Genomic DNA, 17,895 nt, shown 5'->3' on the forward strand with positions numbered 1-17,895 from the left:
GAAAAAATGCACTGAATAGCAAGCAAACGACAAACATGAGACTAGGAGCTAAGAACCCAGCAGTGACCAAGACAAACATTTCTGTCCTTGTGCAATTATCTCCCAGTGGAAGGTAGAAGAAGAAGGAATGATGGAAAGAAAACAGTTACCCTCCACAAAAATAAAGTCACTCCTTATGTCGTTATCAAGGTCAGACTATATAGCATTTTCTTCTCCAAGCTAAGTAAGCCCATCCTTTCACAACTCCGTGTCCTTAGAGAGATGTGTGCAAGTCCCCAAATCAGGTCTTCCCCTGATCACCTTGACTGGATTTCGAGCATATTTAGCTGATACCACATAATCTTTGCATGTTTCTAAGATGTGAGGAATGCAGTCATGAAACATTTCCTGTGTTCTTGGGAGAAAATTCAACTTTTCATGAAACTAATCTGAATCAAGTTCCTCTCACCAGAAGAATCTTGATTTCCCAGTGCCACGGCACACAGAGGCTGACTCACTGCACAATGCACACAATCGCATTTAAATTTCACACTGGACGAACAGATTTGTGCTACTCTATAAATCCATTCACCAACAACGAGGCAGGGTCCAGCTCTCACCGAAATTCAAGGTTGCTCCTTGGTGAGTGGGGTGTAGGGGGAGTGGGAGGAGTAGCAGGAAGGGGATTGGTTGCTGTTGTTCTTGTTTGTATTTTTTAAGTGACATTACAAGTTCAGGGCCTTGCCCCTCCCCCAAACCCCCCCTCCCCAACACCATATTGTTTTCTACTTGGCCAGCTTGTCCACCTCCCTGTTCTTTTGCTTGGAATATTATCTCTCTTGTGAGGGCAACGATTAATTTCTTTTAATCCGAGATAATGTCCGAAAGGGCCATTCAGCTCATTCAAATCTTATCACTAAAACTGATGTCCAATTTAAACAAAACGGGATTTTTAATAGAAGAGTTTATCAACCCCACACCCTTCACCTCATTTTGCCTCTGCTTTGTCCACCCGGGTTTGCAGCTTCCCTTGCCCGCTGGGCCAAGCCAGCACCTCCCTGCCTCCTAGGAAAAGGGAGGCCCTGCGGGCAGACCCCCCTGAGATCAGTCCTTGTCCCGCGCAACCGCGAGCACGTTTGCAGATCCGGGGGGAGGGAAAGTCTCGATGTGGGAGTTTTTTGTCTCTTGATACCCTTATCTTTACCTTCCAGCAGGAAGGCCGGTTCCAAGCTTTCTTTCCTGTGTGCCTTGGCAAAACGGGCATCATCCCTGATGCCGCTTCCAGCATTAGCAAAGGGACAGAACTTTCCCCGGGAGGTGCGGAGTGTCCCCGCTGCGCCTTCCCTGGTCTTCCTCGGCGCCGAGAGCCCAGTCTCACCACAGGGAACTTGTCTTCCAGCCCTCCTGCCGCCTCCTCCCCAAAACGTGGGCGGGGAGCGAAGGTTGCTTCTATGTTTATTTTGTAAACCTTTCAATTCAAGGGCGCTCACCACCGTGGAGGCCCCTTGGCCCTCGACCAAACAAAGCTGTAAGAGGTCCGGGGCTGCGGAGCAGGGTGGGAGAGACGCGACCTGCGCGGTGGCGACCTAGTGCGCCTTTCAGGGGTGCTGGGCGTGTCCACTTCCACCTCCTCCCCAAACCTTACCCCCCCCCCGGGCGCGGGGCTGTAAGCCGCAGGCAATTAGCGGCAGTGAGTGGGCTCCTGTTCTCTCCTCTGGGGGGGCCCCAGCGCAGTCCCCAGGGCGGACCCTCACTTGCTCACGCACCCGCACCCCGGAGTCGGGGGAGGGCGGGCGCGAGATCGCGGGAGGCGGCGCCGGGGCGGCGGGGTGCGAGTAGGGGGGCGCCTGCGGCCTCTGGGATTGGCTGCTCCACCGCCCCCCACCCTGCGCCGCGCGCCCCCAGCCGGTAGCCCAGAGCGCTCGGCCCGCCGCCTCGGGCGGGTTCCCGCGGGAGGGAGGACGCGCAGGGGCGGGACCGGCTGCGCGCCCCGCACCCGACCCCGGGCGCACCGGGATAAAACCCCGGCCGCGGGGCGCGGGAACCCCGGGTCCTTCAGCCTCCCAAGCGCGAGGAGGTGCGGCCCGGGCCGACCAGCTGCCGGCGCCCCCAGGCCCGCAGACCTGGCTGGGGGAGCGGGGCGCACAGCGCGCGGGCGCGACACTGCCGGAGCGCCGGGGCGGTACCTGCAGCCCAGCGATGAGAACCCGGGAGAAGCCACCCGAGCCGGTGGAGACGTCTGCGGCCGTGCTGGTTGCTGCTGCCACGGTTGCTTGAAACTCCCCAAAGTTGAGAGCCGGAGAGAGGCTGCCGCCCGCTGGGAGCCGGAGGGAAAGGAACTGGGAAGATGTAAGAACGACAGACGGAGACAGACGGACGCACAGACCTTCAGAAGACACCAGGGTCGGCGGCCGATCCCCAGAATCCGTGAGGCTTCCTAGTTCTGTGAGTTGCTTTCTGGACCGGAGGCTTGTTAAGTATTTCCGTGTACTTGTTGATAGATTTGGTTTGTGTATTTTTGTGCCTATTGGGAGGAGTTAAAAAAGAAGAGGCCGCAGCATGCAACTTAAGAATCTTTCTGAGTTTCTTTTTGAGTTTTTGAGTAGAGGTGGCTGTAGTGCTAGCCTGTGATAAGTGTGTAAGCAGGCTAACTGGTCATATAGCAGTGAACAGTGAAAAGGACACATAGGCGCCCCGGTGTGAAATAAAACCTCCATTTCAAAAGTTACTGGAAAGAAAGCAAGATACAGCTCTTAAGGGTTAACCGGTCATAGTTAACTTTGCTTTCTCTCCCCCTCCCCTTTCAATGTTGATTGTTTACCAGGTTTCCCGGTGGGTGGCTGAGCTGGTGGAGAGTCTTAGAGGCGACCATAATGTCTTTCCATTTGCATACGCTGCCCACCCTGCCTGGAGTTGTCAGACCTGGCTGCAGGGAGCTGCTGTGTTTGTTGGTGATCACGGTGACTGTGAGCCAAAGTGCCTCCGGGCTGTGCCCCACCGCTTGCATCTGTGCCACTGACATCGTGAGCTGCACCAACAAAAACCTGTCCAAGGTGCCAGGAAACCTGTTCAAACTGATTAAGAGACTGGACCTGAGTTATAACAGAATCGGGCTGCTGGATTCTCAGTGGGTTCCGGTATCATTTGTAAAGCTTAACACCCTCATCATCCGTCATAACAACATCACCAGCATTTCCGCAGGCAGTTTTTCCACAACTCCAAATTTGAAGTGTCTTGACTTATCATCCAATAAGCTGAAGACTGTGAAAAGTGCGGTGTTCCAAGAGCTGAAGGTTCTGGAAGTGCTCCTCCTTTACAACAATCACATTTCCTATCTTGATCCTTCAGCATTTGGAGGGCTTTCCCAACTGCAAAAACTCTACTTAAGTGGAAACTTTCTCACACAGTTTCCCATGGATTTGTATGTTGGAAGGTTCAAGCTGGCAGAACTGATGTTTCTAGATGTTTCTTACAATCGGATCCCTTCCCTGCCATTGCATCATATAAATATAGTGCCAGGCAAACAGCTGAGAGGCATCTACCTCCATGGAAACCCATTTGTCTGTGACTGTTCCCTTTACTCCTTGCTGATCTTTTGGTATCGCAGGCACTTTAGCTCAGTGATGGATTTTAAGGATGATTACACCTGTCACCTGTGGTCTGACTCTAGGCACTCCCGTCAGGTACCTCTGCTCCACGACAGCTTTATGAATTGCTCTGACAGTATCATCAATGGTTCCTTCCGTGCACTTGGCTTTATTCATGAGGCTCAAGTAGGGGAAAGGCTGATAGTCCACTGTGACAGCAAGACTGGTAATGCAAACACCAACTTCATGTGGGTCAGTCCAGACAACAAACTGCTAGAGCCAAATAAAGACATAGAAAACTTTCATGTGTTTCAAAATGGAAGTCTGCTTATAGACAATCCTCGTTTTGAGGATGCTGGAGTGTATTCCTGCATTGCCATGAATAGGCAGCGCCTGTTAAATGAAACTGTGGATATCACAATAAATGTGAGCAATTTCACTGTAAACAGATCCCATGCCCATGAGGCATTCAACACAGCTTTTACCACTCTTGCAGCCTGCGTGGCCAGTATAATTTTGGTACTTTTGTACCTCTATCTGACACCGTGTCCCTGCAAGTGTAAAACCAAAAGACAAAAAAATATGCTAAACCAAAGCAGTGCCCATTCATCTGCTCTCAATTCCGGCCCCAAGAGTGACACCTGCACTGATGAAAGGAAGGCAGGCGCTGGGAAGAGAGTGGTGTTTCTCGAGCCCCTGAAGGATGCTGCAGCAGGGCAGAATGGCAAGGTCAGACTCTTTCCCAGCGAGCCGGTTCTTGCTGAGGGCATCCTAAAGTCCACGCGGGTGAAATCTGACTCAGATTCAGTCAACTCAGTGTTTTCAGACACCCCCTTCGTGGCATCCGCTTAATTTTGTGCCTGTGTGTGTATGATGTATTAATTCAATCTCTCTATGTTTATGTGTAGTCTGCAAAATAAACAGCAGGACAGACATTGTGTTTTGGTTTTGGAAATACAACCAAATGGTCTCTTTAAATGGTTGATAAGGAAATGTGTTGAAACATGTTGGTTCTGGGGGGTTCCAGAGAGAGATGGGTTTGTTTTCCAAAGTTTAAATTGTAGTATTTTATTCTTTAGCAACACTGATCCTTTCAAAACTGGCCTGGAGGTGATATGCCTGCCATTCTCCATTTATTTCGGATTCTTGAAAGAAAAAATAAATTTCATGTATTAGCATTCTTTAAAAAGAGACTTTACTTAGACCAAAGTTGTGTTATGTTACAGATAAACATTAATGTCTTATTTCTTTTTGAAAGATGTTGAAGGATCAAGCAGCAATTGTTTATAAAGCACAAAGTAAAGTTAGATTTGGAAATTGTTCAGCAAATGTCATCATTTCACACCAGAGTGAACAGACTGCGCTGATAAAATGTACTGGATAATGCCACCTCCCGTATGGTGTTAAATAAATACTGCAATAAAGGTATATTTGTTTGGCTGTCTTCACTATGTATATTTCCTATCCTTGTACAAAAGATCTTATGGGGAGTTTAAAGTCGTCATTTTTTGTTGCCATAAATATGTAGGTGTCAATACCAAAATGTCTGGGCTTCTTAAACTTTGGTTCTAGCAGACTAATACTTGTTTCATATGTTTGTGTGTATGTAAATCTTAAATTACATGAACTATGAAATAGATCCTATTGTATCGTACTTTGGACAATGGAATCAATGTAAATATATGTATTGTGTGACTTGATGTTCTGTTTGGCTATTTAAAAACATAAATCTAAGATGTTTTATGTGATTGTTTTCCTTTATGTAATGCACTTGCTAAGCAAGTATCTCTCCAAAGTTCTTGGAGTTGCAATGCACAGTTTATCATTTTTTAGAAGTAGAAAAGTTCTAAAGTGTTCTACACCATTTACACCTTCTACATCACATTTTACTTTGACATAATTATGTACTTCAAACAGGTTTGGAAGATACTCAAACTGATTTTGCAACATAGGAGAGCCCAGCAGACTTGACTTGTACCTGCTGTGGGTAACTGAGTGCCCTGTCTGGACTGGGGCTTCCTTAGCTGTTAAAATGGAGGCTTTAGACTAGCTGATGTTTAAGGTTCACGTTCACACTGGAGGTGATCATTTCCTGGTAGTTTTTGCTCCATCACAGACTTTTTCTGGCTTCCTGAAACCATGTCGCCTCGTGACAGGATTAGGAAGGGAAGAGGATAGACGCTCCTTGCCCTGCATAGCTCAAAGGGACATTTTGGATCATCAAGCCTAACTCCTTCCCTTTCTCAGGGAGACATGAAGCCAAGTTGCGGTTGTCTCTGGCCACATCAGGAAGTAGTGACAGGGACAGAAGTCACTTCAGTTTCAGGATTCCTCCAATAGAAATAATAAAGCCAAAAGATTGGTAACTTATAACAGGGTGAGAGTGAGAAGGAGCCAAATGATGAGACATAAGAGTGGTCGGAAAAAGGCAAAGGAGCTTTAGGGATGTATTGTCACTGGGGCTAAAAGAAGTATTTTTAAAACTTGCAGTGGGCAATAGCGGTAAATAAAAGAGAAGTAGATGAGGACAGGAGACCTAGCACTGACTTTGGCAATGGTGATTTCGGGGAAACAGTGGCCACTTGGTGAGAGTTCAGTGGGTGCCAAGCCAGGCTTCAGAGGCAGACACTGGTCACTAGGAGGTTGAGGAATGAGTGAGTGGCCAGGATGGATCCCTGGAAAATAGATACAGAACCAGAGCTCAGTGGGGTTGAAAATTCCTTATTGCATGGTGTGAAAAAATTAGTATCTTTGCTCTTTAAAAAAAAAAAAAAGATTTGTTTATGCATGCAAGAGCTGGGGTGTAGGCAGAGGTGTGGGGCATGAGAGGGTTCACCAGAGATAGTGGGGAGCAGAACAGGCAGATCTACTGAAATACACTGCCGAGGGGAGCAGCAGGGGAGACAGAGAGGTCTTGCTGTGCCATGAGGGTTAGCTCCCTGGCTGGGGATCAAACTCAGGCTGCAGTGGCTACAGATAACTTCATAGTGCTGAGACTTTACCCCTTGCACATTTGCCTTTCCCTTTCAAACACAAACCTCACCCATTAGACAAGTTCTTTTAAATCCAGAGGCGTTATAGGCAAGCACTTTGTTCCAGTTACTGCCATTTAAGTGACTGGGAACAGTCTTATGATTTCATCTCTCCATATTTGGAGAAACTTAGGCTCAGAGATTCTATGATTTATGCAGTCATGTAGGTCGGAAATGTGATTGCACTTAGCAGGCAAACATATGACAGGCCCCACTAGAAACCTGGAATTTGTAGAGTCTGACAGTGGCTGGTTCTAAGGCGTCTTGTGTAAAGGACAGTTTGAGCTGAGATCAAAACTAACATCAAAACAACAATAAAAATTCTGATTCTTGGAAAGCAAAGCTGCCTTTTGAACAGAAATAGGAAGTCATGGTGATGAAAATGTGTGGGAATGAATCAAAGTCTTGATGTGGACTTTTAAGTTCTTAGGTATTATATTTGGGGGCGGGAGGTGCCTCAGGAAACTAATCACATGTGCTTTAAATATAATTTGTCCTTTTGAAAACTTATATAACTTCTCTTTCAAGTAATCATCTGGATTTATGTAACTGGGTAATTCTTTCAAACTACTTAGTACTTTTCATTACACAGTTTTGAGGGAGGTGACTACTCATTGGACAATCAAGCCAAGACATAAACGTGACATTTTCCTGGGTTTAATGTATTGTTTTTACTATATTTAGAATGTAATATGGTTTATGATATATATACTCTATAGCTGATCATGAGTTAAATTTCTTAAATGGCCTTTATTTATCATCTGAAAGAATGGCCTAAAATATTTTCTTATTTATAGTGAAGTGCTGCATTCATTCTCACTGTCTGGCATAGAGAGATTAAGACATTAATCTCGTTTATTTTTAGCTTTCATTGCTTGAATTATTTACCCAGATTTTTTTTTCCAAATAGACATTTTTCTAAAATGTTAATCATTAAGGGACATAGGTGAAATTTATGGGAGTGGAAACATAAAAGAGACAAGAAGACACATTGTTGGTCCAGAATCTAAAAAGACTTATTGGATCATCCTGTCAAAACAGGACACAGCACAAACACTTTCCAGCATTGACAACTTGCCCTCTGCCATAGCTACTGCCTGATGAGTGCCACTTTCTGGTCATCTGGTCTACCAAATGATCGCGTAATAACTCAAAACCAGGGTTAGGGATAGAATCACAAGAAAAGTTAAATGAATAAGGATTTCTAGTAGTTACCCTCTACAAAGTTCCCAACCAGAAATTCTGATTCAGGAAGTTTGAGATAAATCCTGTACAAGTATTTTCAAAAAAATTTCCCATTAAATTCTTATTCTTCTATTCTAATTAACACATCCTGAAACAGGACCATAGTAAATTTTGTGTTTGGTGCTTTGCCAAATACATTGTTGTTACTTGATAATAGATTTATAAAAAGAATACTTTTAATGCTCTCAAAAAATTCTTTATATTTTGGAAAACTAAAGAGTTTGGTTGTGTCTGAGTCTACATGAACTCTTGAGTAAACTTGACTGATTTATAACTTATGTTTTTCTAACTTATGAAATGTAGAGTAATTATTTTCACATGACTAACATTTGGTTCTTTCATTTTATAAACTCTGGTTTATAATGAGCTTTAGAACTTTCAAGTTTAATTAGATCATAGTAAAGTGAGCATGTACCAAGGATGTTTGAGGGTAGATTTCTTCTATGGAGAACCAAACTCCATTGTTTTATCAATGTATTCGAATAATAATTTTTGAAGCGAGCGCACACTAAGATTCTTTTCATGTTTTTCTTATCCTTCTCTGGCCAAGAGTTAGTCCCCAAAACCCTATTTTATATTTATCATAGTCTGAAAGTTAGCCTGGAAAGATGATTAGTTTGCCCTTACTGTTATTATATTGGATGATAACATTGCAAGTTCTTACTCAATTTTGTTGCTAGGCTCTTGGACACCCACGACTTTGAAGGAAACTATGTCCAATTTTCACAGCGGCTAGTTGGTATAGATAAGAGTTAAGTTCCTATCACATATTTCTGGCCATGAAAACATCACCAAACTTCTAAAATATCCAAAGTATTTCTAATATTAAAAAAAATTGTACTCATTCATTGAGTCATTCATTTTCCTACCTGCTTCTTCAGGTTCAGGGCTCCCAGAGGACAGGAAAGCACCATCCAGCTCAGGGGGAAAGGTGGGGCAAACCTCAGACAGGATGCCTTTTGTCACAGGTGCCTCACTCACATCTAGGCAATTTAAATATGCAATGAAGCTAACATGCACATCCCCCGGATGTGGGAGGAAACCCATGCAGACATGGAGAGAACATGTGTGCTCACGCTATACATAGCGGCCCTTGCCAGGAATCAATTTTTTTCTCATTGTTATAATGTCACAACAGCACTGAACAACATATTTGAGGATGTCCTGTATACCAAAAGTAGAACTGAAAACTGTAACGACTTCCTAAATAATTTAGAGGACAATTTATGGGACCATTGTTGCTGTGGAGAAATTTCAGGGAGGGGAAGCCTTTCACATTGAGACCCAGAGTGAAGAGCAGGGAACAGACCCTTCCTAAAATGTAAAATCTGATACGTAGGCTATTTATGTTGGTTTTAAATGTATTAAGCACCTACTAAGTGCCAGGGACGTTAACAGAATTAGTGTTTGTTTTTTATCATTTCTCAACACAATCACCTGAAAAAAGGGAAGTCTTACCCCCAGTTACAGATTGGAAAAAGAGACTCAACTCAAAGTTTATTTCTTTAGTTTGACTCAGTTAATAAGTTGTTATTACCATGAAAATCATTTAAAAAATATCTTTGCACAGTACTCTTACAGGTGTTCTGCCAGTAGAATGACTTTGTAAAACTTGGGTTTGTAAGTTTACTTTTTATAAATGTAGAATGTAAATGAATTAATGCTCACAAAAAATATGAGAGAAGAGAAAGGCCAGGGGATCATATCATCCAAGCATAATAAAGGTAGCAATTATTTTTTTCTTATAAAAATATTGTGTCACAAGTAGCAAAATTGAAAACCCTCCTATACCAGTTTAGAAGGGAAGCCCTCTTCCAGTCAACTGGCTCCTTTTAGTCTCTTTACAAGCCACACATGAAATTGCTTAATATGCAAAACAAATATCTATTTTATCACTTAGAACATTTTCTTTATTTTTTTTAAGATTTATTTATTTATTTATACAAGCACTGGGTACGGTCAGAAGTGCGAGAGGGTGAGGGAATTCACCAGAGCCAGAGTGGGGAGCAGAACAGGCAGACCAACGAAGTACACTGCTGAGGGGAGCAGCTGGCGTGGCAGGAGAGGCCTGTCGAGCCATGTGGGACCCTTGCCTGCGGCTGGGTGTTGAACCGGCCCGCCGGCAGTTTCACAGCCCAGCACTCAACTGCTGCGCCACCAGGGGAGGCCCCATTTAGAACATTTTCAGGAAATATAAATGAATAAATGACTAAATTCAATTTTTAAATTGGAAATAAGCTAAATTTACAGAGTTAATAATTCTATTGGAAAAAAAGTATTAGATCCTTTATTTTCAGTTAGTAGAAAAGTGATAAGGACAGTTCAGACCCCATGGGAGATCTTTTCCACTAATTTAAAATTAGATTATTCAAAATAAGCTGAAAATTATTTCATGAGAGGCTCATTAGTTTACCTGATAAAACTTCTAAATTAGGTAATATGTCAGCAGAATATAAATATAATAGTCTCAGATAATTTTTAGTGTATGTACCATCTAGTGTCATAGTCAAGTACCATAAGATCAAAGTCAAGTCCTTGGTGATGATTGGCCAGCAGTGACCATGAGAAGATTCTTGATCATCGTGAGATGTGGACACCATAAATGAATTTTGACTCTCCCTTTAAAGGAAATTACAGTATAACTGAAAGATGAGGCAAACTTAATTCAAGAGTAAGAGTTGATTTGTCTATTAGTGACTATAATGACAAATAGGAGATGAGAAAAAGAAGATAATTGTCAGAGACCTTCCCTTAACCAACTGGGGTAATGGGACCTGAACTTGAACACTGGATAAACATCCTTGGTGGATACCCTGAATGTTATGTTAGGTGGAACCCTTACCTTCAGGAAGTGATACTGTAGGGAGGTGGTGCGGGCTAGTTAGCAATGCTCTGAAATGAATATCAGGGATTCTATTTAAAAATCTGCTACTTTATTATCCTTTATTAAAAAAAACAGAAGAGGAAGAGACCTTAAAGTTTCACATAAGGTTCATTTCATATTTCCTCTTCTACAATCAAAGCCTGAAACCTCATTTCACCACAGCGAGGATGAAACTTTCTAAATGTGTCCTAGTCACAAATGATGAGCAACAACAAATAGAACATTTTTATATGTATACTCCCAGTTCAGGGCTTTGTATATTTTGTCTCACTCCTCTGAGAAGGTTATTTCTATGTCCATTTTACAGATGGGAGAATGGAGGCTTAGGAGTTCAAGTGATTTGCCCAAAGATCACATAGTAAAAATGTCGGGATGTAAATCCAGGCTCATCTGAATTGATCAGGACCAAGTCTCTTAATGCTTATATTATAAAACACTCCATAAGAGGATTTTGCTCAACACATTTCCTTTTCCTTCCTGTTTCCTTTCATCTGACTTCAGGCTACCTTTCCTTCAGCAGTCTGGACTGCCTTTCCTTAGTGGTCTGCACTACCTTTCCTTCAGTGGTCTGGTTCAACCCATGCTCTACTCCTGCAGTGATCCCCTAATCCTGGCAGCTCACTGTTGGTCCTTTTAGTCAATGTTGGCTTTTATTGTTCTATCTCTCTTTCAGGTCACCGCTTTTCTGACCACATCCTCAGCTACTAGAGAGTTCTCGCTCTCTATCCAGCACATAGTATGCTTTTGCATATCCTAGGTTTTCAGCCATTCATTCATTCATTCAACACAGTATTGATTGAATACCTAATACATGCCAGTTCCTGAGCTTGGACCAGAAACCCATGATTTTCAATCTACTCCCAATGTTCGAAGAGAGGCAAAAATTACTTTATCACCAGGCAAGCATACTGATAAAGAAATATCCAGGGACCTCCCTGGTGGTACAAGGGGTTAAGATGCAACACTATGAAGCTATCCAGAGCCACTGCAGCATGAGTTCAATCTCCAGCCAGGGAGGTGACCCACATGGCGCAGCAGACCTCTCCTGTCTCGCCCACTGCCCCCCTCAGCAGTGTATTTCAGTCAGTCTGCCTATTCTGTTCCCCACTCTGTCTCTGGTGAATCCTCTCACCCCTCCCTACATCTCTGGCCTGTACCCCAGTTCTTGTATGCATAAATAAATAAATCTTTTTTAAAAATACCCAAAGAACGATTCCTGAAGAAATAACACTGGAGTGCAAGCTATAAGGGGGTCTCTATGTTTAGTGGTCAAGCTAGTTTTGTGCAGCTGGATATGGAGATCTGTTGGAAAGTGAGACCACAAATATATCCTCACTCTCTGGGGATTCAAATAAAGTGGCTGTGAGAGGTGATGGAGGATAGGGTATCAGAGGAACCATCATTTTATGGGGCCCTTCGGCAGCATCATCACCAGGTCCTTGGCATGGGGTCCAGTGTGAGATCTCATTTCGCATCCCACTTTGCACTGAAATGTGGCTGCAGGGTAGTCCTGTTTCATAGCTCTTTAAGGAGGAAACATACGGACTTGGTTCATGTAAATACAACCTATTTCACTAGCCTGAAAAGAGTTAGAAATGTTAGCTTCTCTGGTGTAACAATGTGGGTCTAACACAGTAATGATGAAATAATTCTACTTAATTCAGTTATCACTCTTTAGACCAAGAAATGTCTTAGAGAGAATGTTTATCCAAGCCTCGCTGTAATGTAATTTACAATGTTAGACCAGATATTGATTTGACTAAGCTGGTTTTATAAGAGTGAATGACTTGGGTGGGACAAGACAGAGAGATGTGATTTTCAAGGGGAAAAATAACAACACATCAGATTGACCTGCAGAATTAAATTACAGTGATTCAGGCATTTGTGTGTGTTTTTGCCCCAACTCTGCCTGGTTAAATGCATCTCCAAAGCATTAATGCTAGAGTGATTCCTTCTAGAAGCCTAGACTTAGAGATCTATTGCAGGTATTTTTTAAAAATCTATTTTTTAAACTGTATTCCGTTTTCCAAAGAAATACTCCTTCCTTGAGGTGGAAACATAATGAATGGCCTATAATATGAAAGCCTGAAAGAAGTTGTTTATTTTTTTTTTGTTTTCATTTTTTTAATATTCATATTAAAATATATCCTTAGGAAAACTTTAGCTCTCAACCTGACCTATTTCAAAATCAGTGGAAAACAGCAAACATTTCCCCTAAGCAACCATTTATATTAGGTTTGAGTTTTTCCTGAAACCAAGAGAAAACGTGATTTTTGGTCCTGGGCCAAGTTTGTCAGGAGTTATTTGTGTTAAAAAATCTTCTCAGGCCTCCCGTGGTGGCGCAGGCAGTTGAGCACAGCGCTGTGAAGCTGTCCGCAGCCTCTGCAGCGCCGGTTCGATGCCAGCCGGCCGGCAAGGTTCCCATATGGCGCAGCAGACCTCTCCTGTCTCGCCCGCTGCTCCCCTCAGCAGTGTATTTTGTCAGTCTGCCTGTTCTGTTCCCTGCTCTGTCTCTGGTGAAACCTTTCACCCTCCCATGCATCTGGTCTGTACCCCGGTTCTTGTATAAATAAGTAAATAAATCTTTAAAAAAATCTTCTCCATGCAAGAATTTAATGAAAAATCATACCATTAATAATTATATATAATTTATAGTAAGAACTTTTTTTTTCATTTTTTATTATAAATTTTATTTTTATATTCCCCATACAATTGCAACCCCCTTATTTTGACCCCAATTCCTCTCCTCCCTGCCCCCCACCCCCCATAGAGTGTCTCTGGTTCATAGTTGTTTGTTGATTTTGATTTTTACTTTCTTATAGTTATTCTTTTTCCTGGTCCCTTATTTAAGTTTTCTAGATTCCTGCTATGAGTGAGACCATCCGGTATTTTTATAGTAAGAACTTTTTAAAGAACCTTAATTAGCTATATAGTATGCAGCAATTTGAACGACAAATATTATTACTATCACTTTTTTTTTTAAAGATTTATTTATTTGTTTGTTTGTTTGTTTATATAAGAGCCAGGGTACAGGCCAGATTCACGGGAGGGTGAGAGGATTCACCAGAGACAGAGCAGAGAACAGAACAGGCAGACTGACTGAAATACACTGCTGAGGGGAGCAGCGGGTGAGACAGAAAGGTCTGCTGCACCATATGAGTCCCTCACTGGCCGGTCAGGATTGAACCGGCACTGCAGAGGCCGCGGACAGCTTCACAGCACTGCGCTCAACCACCTGCGCCACCAGGAGAGGTCCTACTATCACTTCTTTTCCTTGTTTAATTGGTCAACATTGCGCATCTTAGGAATTTGGCAAAGTTTTGAAAATGAAATCAGATACATGCTGGGGCCTTCCTGGTAGCCTCAGCACTATCACCTTTATGGCTTGAGTTTGATCCTGGCCTGGGCGCAGCAGACCTCTCCTCTCTTGCCCACTGTTCCCCTTAGCAACACACTTCAGTAAATCTGCCTGCTCTGCTCCCCACTCTGTGGCTGGGGAATCCTCTCACCCTTCGTGCCTCTGGCCTACAGCTTAGTTCTACGCAATAAATAAATAAATATTTTTTAAAAAATCATATGCAGGCTGGTAGAGGGTCGAAGATTGTCCTGAAGAAGATATTTCTGCTGCTGATGGTGAGGTGGCTGATCAACTCCCCTGCTATTTGTCAAGCAGGTGTTCTCTCACTTAGTTTAAGTTCTGCACCTTGGGGGAGCCAGTGCTGGGGACACACATCCATATGTCTCTTGAACTTAGGACTAGTTGCTGGGATTCTTGTGAGGCAGTGAAGCTGCTTCCCACAGGGTCTGAAGATTTAGCTTCTGTGGACACAGAAGCATTTGTGGGAAGTTTTTCCTAACTGCGTCTCCATCTACTCTACTTATTTCTGGACAGTGCTTGGCATGAGTTTATTATTTGCTGTCAAACCCCTTAAAGATATGCAGCTATAGAAACCTGCCCTCCAGCTGCACCCGGGCACTCTCCCTTAATAGTGCTATTGGCCCCTGGTGACTTCCAGGAACTGAGCACTTTACTGTCTATGGGCTTTTCCATGCAACACATTTATATTTGAGCTAGATGCTTTTTGAATTGTTGCATAAATGTGGTTCTTCCCACAATCTTTCTTCCAATTGCTCAGGTCCAAAACTTGGTGTCATCTCTGACACCTACCTTATCTTACATCCCATATCACTTCTCTGGGAAAATACCCTTTGCTCTACGTTCAAGACATGTCGGAGTCTGACATCTCCTCCCCACCTCCACCCCAGGTCTGTGCAAGCCACAGGCATCCCTCCCTGGATCCTCGCAGTAGCCTGCTGGGATTCTCTGCTTCTACCTTAGTCCTGGAGGGTTCGCAAGAGGTTAAGTCTCAGACTATGAAGCTATTGGCAGCCACTGCAGCATAAGTTCCATCCCCAGCCAGGGAGCACAGCAGACCTCTCTGTCTCCCCCGCTGCTCTCCATAGCAGTGTATTTCAGTAGATACGCCTGTTCTGCTCCCCACTCTGTCTCTGGTGAATCCTCTCACCCACCCCCCTCTCACCCCACTCCCACCTCTGGCCTAGTTCCTCAGTTCTTGTATGCATAAATAAATAAAATTAAAACAAGAAAGCTATGGTCACCTTGACCCTTCTGAAGCTGAAGCCCCCTCTGTCTTTCCTCTGCTCAAAACCTAAAGACTCAATGTCTCTCAACCCCTGACAACTCTCTGGAGGCATATGGAGAGATTTTAATAATATTCCCAGGCTGGGCTCCATCCCTGGAGATTTTGATTTGGTTTTTAACAGGTGATGCTAAAGTGTAGCCAGACTTATGTTCTTAGGTCGGGGAGCCCCTCCTGTCTCTGGCCCCACTTGCTAGCTCTTGGTCCCACCCTCATCCTGCTCAGCACACAGCCTCTGGGTACCCCAGGTACCTCCTAATGCTGGTGCTTTTGCCTTCTCTTCTTGAAATTTTCTCCCTAATTACTTGCCCAACTTTGCCTTCTTCAGATTTTATTTACTGAAATACAGTCTTGTTGAGGCCTCTACCCCAGGTTATTTAAACCCCACTGTGCCTGGAGCCCATCCTTCCTCTCCCCTTTTGCTGATTTATTTTTGTCTATTATTCTCACCACCATCTGAAATCCTGCACATTTTGCTAGCTACAGAAGTTCCACAAGGAAGAATTTTTATATTTTATTTGCTGTTGTGTTCCCAGTGCTGAGAAAAGAATCTGGTCCAACAGATATTTATCCAGTGAATAAACACTCAGGAAGGAATGGGGAGCCTGCCCATTGTGGGGAGCTCCTAGGCCAGGGCAGGCCACCAGGGCACAAGCTGTTGATAACATGATTGGCTTCCAGGTGGCACATTTTCTACTTTGTCCTACAGTTTGTGTGCTCTTCACCTCCCAAAAGAGCACAGGAAGAGTTTTGCCATATTTAGTGATAAGTAAACTGTCTAAATACATCTAAGTACTCATTTTGTACATTCTTCCCACTTGTTTAAGGCCCCTCATTTGGGGTTTATGAAAAGATACCGTGCTGAGTATGCAAAAAGCAGGGGAGCAACATCTGTGCTCTGGGATCATCTGCTAATGGAGTATTGCCAATTAGCATGGGCAAGAGCCTGAAAAGGATCAGTCTGGGCTAAAGAGGTATCAGGCAGGAGGCCTGACACAAATTTAATAAGCTGTCTCCTACCTCTGGAGCAGGTATTTTCGGAACCATTCTGTCAAGAGGAATCCTGACTGTGTTCATGGATAAACAACAGATGCTGTGTTTATTTAGTGACATCCAAAAGCAGGCAGATGACCTCAGTGGGGACTGTGTGGCCTGACAGGCCAATTAATTTTTCTTGTCTATACAGACAGACTCTGGCAAACTCTGCGGCATTTATTGAATTAGTTTTTGGGGTGGAGAGTAAGTTGCATTACCACAGAGAAAGCCAGGCAAAAGAAGAAACCTAGAGCCAGTAGTGTGTGTCACGTGTGGGTCAGCCACCCAGAATATCCACCTTCTTCAAGTGACAGGCAAGTATGGGTTCGTGGATGTGGTGTGCCTTGTAAACTGTGAAATGCAAGAGGTAATGATTATTGAGGATGTCAGCAGGGCCAGTTTCAGTGGCTTGTTGGGTCCAGAACACACCAGTATGTCCCTGGGGACACACTGGGGGGTGAGTCATGGAGCAGGTTTGCAAAGCAAGACTCTGCTGCTCAGTGAGCAGCCGTCTTGCTATTTATTAGCAGTAATAAACAAGCATGACTGATTATGTGACAATGGCAGGAGGAACAGGGCACACGGGAGACAAAGGGTAATCAGCTTCATGGGGAACAGGAGGGGACATTTTGGCCATGTATACAGGGAGGACTTCCCATGCAGGTACTTGGTGTAATTTCTGGGCTACTCCCAGACCCCTCAGACCATGGCCACACAATCAGTGAACTGTTACCTAGGCATCCCCACCTATCTTGTGTTGCAGGCCATTGTCAAGGCAGTCATGCAGAGTGCCTTATGCTATTCTTTCACATTCACACAGGTGCATAAAGAGGCCATACACACACAGGTGCAGAGCCCCCAAATGGTAGAGAGGCCACAGTGGCTCATAGATGGGTCACTGCTGCTAAGTGGCCATCTCTCCTCCATCCTTGTTTTCCAGAACAGCTTCTGTTCCTTTCCTCCATCTAGAAGACCCTATTCCATTCCATTGGGAATCCATGCAATACTAGCCTGGAAAGAACAGGGGTCAGTGCACTGCTTTCAGTAGATGAGTCCTCTTTCCATGTTATGTTCTCTATTGTTAAAACATTTTTTTTCATGCCAGCTACTGTTTTAAGTGTCTTCCCCGAGCTAGTATGTGTAATCCTTACAATAGTCCTGAGTTAGGAATTATGTGCAAGACTCCTGACCTATAAACAAGCAAGCACAGAGAGATCTGGAAACTTGCCCAAGGAAACACAGCTGGCAAATGTCAGACCTAGAATTCACACATGTTGTTTCATTTAATTTAGACAACACACTGAAGTAAATACTGCCATTCCATTTTACATAGGGAAAATTGAAAGAAATTAATCACTCATCTAAGGTCATGTGGCTATTAAGTAGGAAATTAAGATCAAAACCCAAGTTTGTCTGGTTTTGAAGCCCTTCACTATGTTTTATTTTTTTTTTATTTTTTTATTTTTTTAAGA

General features: G+C 43.6%; 1 protein-coding gene across 1 annotated transcript; it reads left to right on the top strand.

The window, feature by feature from the left end:
• The first annotated feature begins 2,103 nt into the window (after nucleotides 1–2,103).
• On the top strand, nucleotides 2,104–6,294 carry AMIGO2 (adhesion molecule with Ig like domain 2). Its single transcript, XM_037514172.2, has 2 exons — nucleotides 2,104–2,424; nucleotides 2,804–6,294. The coding sequence occupies exon 2, from the start codon at nucleotides 2,853–2,855 to the stop codon at nucleotides 4,416–4,418; it is 1,566 nt and encodes a 521-aa protein (XP_037370069.1). The 5' UTR covers nucleotides 2,104–2,424; nucleotides 2,804–2,852; the 3' UTR covers nucleotides 4,419–6,294.
• Nucleotides 6,295–17,895: the final 11,601 nt, after the last annotated feature.

The sequence above is a fragment of the Talpa occidentalis genome, unplaced genomic scaffold (assembly GCF_014898055.3).
Source record: "Talpa occidentalis isolate TD23 unplaced genomic scaffold, MPIMG_talOcc4v2.1 talOcc4.16, whole genome shotgun sequence".
NCBI classification, from domain to species: domain Eukaryota; kingdom Metazoa; phylum Chordata; class Mammalia; order Eulipotyphla; family Talpidae; genus Talpa; species Talpa occidentalis.